Raw genomic sequence first — 7,608 nt, forward strand, 5'->3', positions numbered from 1 at the left:
GGCACGGCAAGCCGCGTCGTCCACACCTCCGGCGAGGTCCTGGCAAGCCCTCGCCAGTGACGCCACGCCGTTCCAGGCTCGAGCTTGTTGCTGAACTGCTCACTTCCAAAATCGACTGATCCAAAAAATATTTTCAGTTGCCTAATGACTAGCAACTGTACATATTAAAAGCTACCATCATCAGTTCCAGGTCCAGTTTCACCCAAAAAAAAAATCCAGACCAGTCAGGAATTACTGCCCCTCCGTTTGAAATATAAATTTTAGATTTTAGCAAGAATTTTTCCAGCCTCGGATTTGTTCACCCAGTACAAAACAGGAAGATGAGTTACCAAAAGGTTTTGGTACCCTGAATCCCTGAACAGTACACAAACCATGCAAGTATGTGCCCGTCACATATGCAAAAATGAAACTAAGACTGAACTCTGACTTTTATAGGATAACCACCAGAGCTAACATGAAACTGTGAATTACGCATGGCAGCAACTATATGGAGGCAGTGAGAGTATCATCATGGAAGCAACTGCAGTGGAAGACCAAGTCGTGGGTCATGACAAAACTCTGGTTGCTCAGAACTTTACCTTGGGGAGGAGGGGAGTGAGGCGGGCGTACGCGTCGCTGTTGGCCGGGAGGGCGAAGGCGAGGAAGGCCGAGACGTCGCGGGCGGCGAGGCGGCGGCGCAGGGCGACGGTGAGGCGGACGGCGCGGGAGATCCGGCGGACCTCCTTGGTGACCGACCCCGCCTCGATCACCGCGGCGATCTCCTTCAGATCTGGGGCACGAGCAAATCAGAACAAATCTGAGGTACCGGGGAGGGGGGACCTAGGGTTTGGGGGGAGGGGGAGGGGAGCTTACGTTGGATGGTGGATGGGGCCGGCGCCGCCGCTGCGGCGGCGGGAGGAGGGGCCGCCTGCGGCTCGCCCATCTGGACGTCCATCCCGGCGGCAGGGGGAGAGTGCGGAGAATTGGTGCCGAAGCTTGGGTGCGGAGGAGCCTTTTGCTTTGTTCCTTACTTGTGTGGCTAAAGAAGGTCACCTCACACTTTCAGCTACCTCTTGGATTCACAACCTGAACTACAAAGTCTCTCAAAAAAAAACTGAACTACAAAGGGGTATTTTGGAAAATTGGAAGGAAATTTTCTCAACTCTACCATGAAAGAACATCTCTTCACCAAAATACTCGCTCTTTTTATAAAGTATATTATACAAGGCCCATACTATTTAAGAAAAAAATGGCCATTGCTTATTTATTTTATTTTATTTTGCAAAAACCACAAGAAGTAACAAATTACATCCAAGTCCATATACCACAAGCGACGACTACAAACACTGAAGCGAGCCAAAGAAGTCATCATTGCCCCTTTCTCACCGGAGACATGCAAACCTTGTTGTAGTAGTCTGTCAGGCAGTCGCCGCGCTAAACCTTATAGGACCAGCGCACTAGAACAGCAAACACCACTGGTGAAGATAACCGTAGATTAGAAGGATCCAACTGGTGGACACCCAAAATACATATCAAGTACATGGTACAAAATACATATCTTTTAAAGATATTTTCAATGATATAACTTTTGTGATTTATGATTTGTACTTTTGCTGATAGAAATAAGGGAAATGCTCACGTCCAACCGGTTGATACACCATTTTTGTCGGCTGCCTGCCTCGGGTGACAGCCAGAATCCCCGCACCGCTACCAACCACGAGCCCACGGTTCTTCTTTTTTTCTCTCTCCTTTTCACCCTTAGCCTCTCGAATCTTCCTATGATCCATCTTCTTCCCCCAGGTGACCCCATTTGCCCTCCTCTCTCTCACCCGCTCTCTCACTACCGCAAGCAGTTGCTGCAAATCTCGAGCCTATGTTGCAACTTCCCAATCCGCTCCCTGAGCCCTTCCGAAAATCCTGCCAATCCTCAAGTCTGTCGCCAACTACTGCAAAGAGGACCACCGCTGGCACCGGGTGTTGCAGGCTGGGGACACCAATGGTGTTCATGGGGCCTTGCAGCAGCAAGAACAACACTTCAACAGTGTGACAACGAGGTGGCCGGCTTTCGTAACACCATGATTGCAATATCGACGCCCACCCCTTGCATCGACGGGGGTATGCACCACACGGCCTGTCTTGCAGCAAAGGTGGTGATACGACGAGGGGATTGCAGGTCGTGTTCACGTGGCTCTCCTTTCCTCGTCGCGCCGCAAGGGGCTCGCCGGGTGTCGCGAAGGGAGCAGCCGTCGGAGTGCTTACAACAAGGTCATGTCGCAAAGGGGCTTTGCAATGCCTTCCTGTTGCAAAAGCGCTCATAGGAGTTTGCAACAGGCATGCTTCACAAGCATTGTTCGTGTTGCAAATGTGCTTCACAACGTTGTTCGTGTTGCAAACGTGCTTCACAACATCATCCACGTTACAAAGAGGGGCTTCGCAATGTCGTACATATTGCAAAGGGCGGCTTCACAATATCGTCTGCGTTGCGACCTTGTTCATGTTGCAAAGGGCCTCGCAACGCGACGATGGCCGCTCAATCACACTAAATCAAATGGCTCGCGACCCGGCCAACCTTTTTCAATGATCAGTCGACTGATGTGTAGCATGAGGCTAAAATTAATAGTCGGTGTTTTTTGCTATAAGCCAGAAAGGAGGCAGTATCATTACAAGAGATTTTGTTAATTTTTTTTACAAAATAATTAGTTATTACAAACACATTAGACGAGAATTAGTGATATAACCTCGACGAGGGTTATCAGAAGTACCACCTGACCGGACATTATTGCCACCAGAATGAGTCGCCAACAAGCCAATGTCATCGCTCCAATACCGAAGCCGAGGTAACATTGTCGTTGACAGTCGCGAAGTCTTCGTGCATGTGACCATAAGAACCAGTCCGCTAACCTCGCCGCCCCGAGGAGCCGGCAAGAATCTGCACTAGAACTATGTCTAATATGTCTCGACAGACGAACTCGAGAAGGATTGGAGCATGGAAAACCGACTCGAGGATGAAGTGTCGCCGTCCGCTCCAGTACCGTCCGTGCGATTACTAAAACCCCAACCTATCTACTAGCCGGAGATGAGGCACCGAGTGTCCCCTCTCCATCACCGGCCGCCAGCATACTTCCTGTTATTCTTTGTCTGTTCTCCTCGTGGTAGGTGCTAATGCAGGTATTGGCAAGCATGGCTCCTTCAGAAATTTCAAAGTTGAGCCCGAGCTCTTTGCTCGCAGGTGAGCAGTAAATTCGAGAAAAGTAGCTAACAAATTCAAAATCTGTTTTTTTACACTAAAGATGAAAGAATTTATAGGAGCTTGCAAAAACTTGTGTCGAGATGACTTCAGGAGGAGCTCTTCCAAAAAAATCGTGCTCCAAAATGTCCAAAGCTGCTTGAGTTTTACAAGCTCCTATAAAATTCCATCATCTTTATTGTCATTAAAAAAACTATTTATTTGAATTTATTGTTCATTCACAAGAGCAGATGAGCTCGGGTGCACAAACGCTGCTCTCTAGCTCCTTTGTGGTTTTTATTTATTTGTTCCCTCGTTCTTTCTCGTGTGAGTGTCTTGAACTAGAGTGTAGCCTTTTTTTTTGCGAGAGAACCTAGACTGTAGCCTTGGTGTTTGTATATGGTTAATTGCATCTGATAAATATGGCCTGGACTTTGATATGTCTTCCATAGTTGCCTACAAATGATGATTTCACATTTAGAGACAATAAAAGTGAGCACTAATTCTGCCCTCTCAGGCCATTAGCGTTTTCGGCCGTCAGATAGAGACTTTGGAGCGGTTTCGACCGCTTATCAACTTACAATCCGCTTGGCTTCAGTTTTCAGTTGATAACCTAAGAAAGCTTTGGCTGGCTGGGCCGCTGCTTTCGTAACAAAATGGAAGCTCTGGTGTTATTTGGGCTATATGGGCCTCGGGCGTGCGAGCGGCAGCCAAAAAAAGCAGTACACAGTTTGTTATGTAAGTGGTTGTACTATGGCATATGAGCACTAATCCAACCCTCTTAGACCATTAGCGCTTTCGGTGGTCGGATAGACTTTGGAGTTTTTGGCCGTTTGATCACACGAAATAAACAGAGTATCACATACGATTCACCCCAGTCGAAGAAACAATATCACAAATAGAGGATTCACGCAAGATTTTATTCAACTTAAGAACTTGAGTATCCCACCGATCACAAAACACAAGTAGCACTCCTCAGAAGAGTCTACAGTCTGAACAAATTTTATTTTATTTTGAATCTTACAGTCTGAGCAATTGATTTAACACAAAAAGATGGCGTGGTGACAGACACATGACGATCTCCCGAAGAGGTTGCTCTAGCTAACTTATACTCCATATAGATGCAGACATGTAGTCTGCCATCACTTAACTGACGTCCATCCGTTTGATTTCATTGGAACAGACACCATATATTTATGGTGCTTAGCCTACAATGAGAAATAAAATCAGCATAATGAGTGTCCGGGCTTTGCCATCACGTAACATGATACCAGTTTATGTAGAATTTACCTCTTAAATCTCTAGTCAAACTTGCCCGGGATGTGGTATTTGCACATTCTCTTATGAGCACACTTGATCAGAATATCTGCAGAGTCAATACCTGACAAAAAGAAGCAAAGAACACGCATGATCACAAAATTCACAATAGCATAAATGTTCTATCGCCACGGTGCCATGTAAGTCATTTGAAACTCAGCATTAGGCATAAGACGTCGTCTTATATACATACCTGAAAGATAAGCTCCATGGACATAACCATTGTAGTGCTCGCTGGTGTGCTCCCCTGTGAAATAAACCCTCCCAACCGGTGCCTATGTAACACAGGGGGAAATCACAAAAGTGTCAAATGAGATTTTTTTTTGGAGTGCCGATCGACAGGTTTGGGATACCACGCACCCTGAGCTGGTCGTATTCGTAGCGGTTGACGCCGATGGGCCAGTTGGAGAAGGTGCCCCTGTAGAACCTGTCGGACCACCACCGTGGCACGAGGATGTCCGTCGCGTCGGGGACGTCCTCGCCGGAGAACATGCTCCTCAGCACCTCCACGATCTCCGCCTTGGTCTGGTTGTCCGACTGCTGCTCGATCCGCCTCGACTCCTCGTCGGTGACGGTGACCAGGAGAACGTTGGCGTCTGGGTACGGCGCCTCAAGCTCCTGAACAGACAACAATTCAAGATCACCGATGAAGTCTTAAGTTTCAAAAAGTTAGAAAGGAGATCAGCATCGTTATAGATTGTTACTGTATTGACCCCGCAAAAAAAAAAAGATTGTTACTGTATTACCTGCCATACTCCGTAGTAGCCTCTCCTGCTGCTGGCGTAGAGGAAGAACTCCCTCCCTTTCCCTTCGGGCCAGAACTTCCGGGGGAACTTGACGAAGATCTTGGTGTACACGGCCATGTCGAACTGGTAGATGGAGAGAACCTTCCACGCCTGACACATTCAGTATGAGTAGTTCAGAATTCGGCCCAGAACCAGCAGATCATCGTTCAAGTATTTTGGTGAGAGAGACTGACAGGAAGTCGTGGCTTAAACTGTATAAGATCGGACTGCAGGACCCCCACGCTGGTGGAGACCATGACGTAGTCTGCCTTGTACACCTTGTCGTCCTCCGTCCTCACGGTGACGCCGCTCCCGGAGTAGGAGATCTCCCTCACCACCTGCAATGCAATGCATGACCACCAAAATTGAAGGTTATTACACCCATGCTTTATTCATTCAATTTCTGACGGAAAAATGGCAGTGCAACTGCAGGTAGGTTTGGTACGTATACCTTGTTGAGTTGAAGGCGGGGGTCGACGATGTTGCGGGCCTTGTCGGCCTCGAGGTACTGGCCGGCGAGGTGGTGCACGACGGCCTCGTAGCCGCGCTTGTCGGCGACGAAGTACACGTCGTCCCCGAAGTCGCGGAAGGTGGCGAGAGGGACCACGTTCTGCAGGCTGGTCACCCGCGGCGGCTCGGCGAACTCGTAGTCGTGCTTGAAGTAGTCCAGGATCATGTCCACCGGCGACGCCGGCCCGTTGGGCAAGCTGATATGCAAACACGTCCGAGACTATGAAAGTTCGGCAGTAGACTAACTAAAACAAGCTAGTTCTCGGCCTTCTCTTGCAGGCTCAAAACTCGTAGAGGCGTACTGGTTGTTGAGGCGTTGCATGGCGAGGATGGACATGTCATCCTGGCCGCTGGGCCGCAGCTTGGCGGAGAGCTTCGCGCCGCCCTCTTCCACCTCGTTCGCCCGGTCGAGTCTCTTCTGCACGTACGCTCTGTCGTAGACGCCGCCCCTGTCAAGTTTACACATACCAACATCACAACATTTCTGACATGAAAAAAAGGACATCACAACATCACACCGCCCCTGTGAAATGTCTACAAATTACTCAAACAAAGTGGTGGCGTGGTTCGTTTTGAAGTTCATTTTTTCTAAGAAATAGGGTGCGTGAAACTTAAACCTTTGAGGGAGTACTAATTTCAACCCCCGTTTTCGGTGTTAAAAGGGACCTTTCAGACTATTTAATTAGCTAATTCTGTTTCGTTATCTTCATAAAGCCATCCAACAGACATATGTTGCCGATACGTTATTTCTCATGCAGGCAATGGATAGATCGTCAGTTAGCGCGCGTGTTTTCGTGGTAATTCATTCGACTGATCTGGCGTACGTACGTCTCCTTGTAGACGTTCTCGGCGAGGCCGTCGAAGTCGGAGCGGAAGTTCCTGAGCTTGAGCGTGGAGTTGACGAGGGGCCAGATGGGGTTCATCTTGCCGCCGTTGACGCCCTCCACCCAGTTGGCGCCGATCTCCACGCTGACGCCGCCGAAGTTGTGCTTGCGCATCCTCCCGCCGAGGTGGTCCGTCGCCTCCAGGATCACCAGGTCCGTTATCCCGGCCTCCGACAGCCGCTTCCCCGCTGAGATCCCTGCAACCACACGCACAACGTGCAAAGTTACGCGCGCTGGCTAGCTAGCGAGCTAGTTAATCACGTGAATGGTGGTGTGTGCAAATGTACCGGACATGCCGGCGCCGACGATGATGACCCTGGGGCCGGCGGCGGCGGCAAGGGAGGCATGGTGTGCAAGGGTCAGTGCGAGCACCAGAGCAGTGGTTGCGGTGGGCGTCATGTCTCTCCTCGTGGATACAGGCCGGCCGGACACAGAGTTTCTCTCCGCCTCACAGGCCTGTTTATATACTGGTAGGTCGAGGAGTTGGGCAGAGAGTTCGGTCTTCTTCTATGTGCAAGGCACTTGTTTTTCTTGACGCAAGGCAACATATTTCTATTGTATATTAGTAAGTTTATATAAGAAAAATAGTGATCGGAAGGGAGAGTAAGAACTCCCAGTTAATTCATGTAAAATCAGATAATTACCCGCAAAAAAAATGTAAAGATCAGATAATAACAATTCAGGCATCTTTAGCAGATTCCTTGTAAGTTATGTTTGAGACATATTTTTCTGTTTTAGGGGATTAAGAGTTTGGGAGTGCCTAGAACTCATTTAGATGAGATATAATTTGGTCTCATTCATCTTGAGAACAAAAACAGATACAATCCACGTCAGCACACACGCATCTTATAGCATCACATTTAATGGCTATAAAAGGTGAATGAGACCAAATTATATTTCATCTAGA

General features: G+C 48.5%; 2 protein-coding genes across 2 annotated transcripts in view; both read right to left on the reverse strand.

Moving 5' to 3' along the window:
* The window catches only part of LOC123098420 (probable 26S proteasome non-ATPase regulatory subunit 3), a 3,949-nt gene extending 2,892 nt beyond the window's left edge, over positions 1–1,057 (reverse strand). The window contains exons 1-2 of the mRNA XM_044520402.1: positions 853–1,057; positions 579–769 (exon numbers count right to left, since the gene is read on the reverse strand). Coding sequence (XP_044376337.1) covers positions 579–769; positions 853–934 — 273 coding nt within the window. The 5' untranslated portion in view covers positions 935–1,057. The remainder of the gene's footprint in view (positions 1–578; positions 770–852) is intronic.
* A 3,040-nt stretch (positions 1,058–4,097) lies between these two features.
* LOC123100215 (polyamine oxidase 1) lies at positions 4,098–7,231 on the reverse strand. The gene is made up of 10 exons (XM_044522177.1): positions 6,989–7,231; positions 6,646–6,898; positions 6,120–6,266; positions 5,759–6,014; positions 5,502–5,645; positions 5,269–5,418; positions 4,883–5,140; positions 4,716–4,797; positions 4,496–4,586; positions 4,098–4,413 (listed from the first exon to the last, which is right to left on the reverse strand). Exons 1-9 carry the CDS (start codon positions 7,098–7,100, stop codon positions 4,507–4,509), a joined length of 1,482 nt encoding a protein of 493 aa, XP_044378112.1. The 5' UTR covers positions 7,101–7,231; the 3' UTR covers positions 4,098–4,413; positions 4,496–4,506.
* Positions 7,232–7,608: the final 377 nt, after the last annotated feature.

The sequence above is a fragment of the Triticum aestivum genome, chromosome 4D (genome assembly GCF_018294505.1).
Source record: "Triticum aestivum cultivar Chinese Spring chromosome 4D, IWGSC CS RefSeq v2.1, whole genome shotgun sequence".
Lineage (NCBI taxonomy): Eukaryota > Viridiplantae > Streptophyta > Magnoliopsida > Poales > Poaceae > Triticum > Triticum aestivum.

Bases quoted from the DNA above. Each gene is read 5' to 3' on its own strand.
- LOC123100215 (XM_044522177.1), bottom strand. From the start codon at position 7,100: ATGACGCCCACCGCAACCACTGCTCTGGTGCTCGCACTGACCCTTGCA. The intron at 6,267-6,645 runs GTACGTACGCCA...TAAACTTGACAG, and splicing joins GAGAACGTCTACAAGGAGAC to GGGCGGCGTCTACGACAGAG. The intron at 5,646-5,758 runs GTATACGTACCA...ATTGCATTGCAG, and splicing joins CCCGCCTTCAACTCAACAAG to GTGGTGAGGGAGATCTCCTA.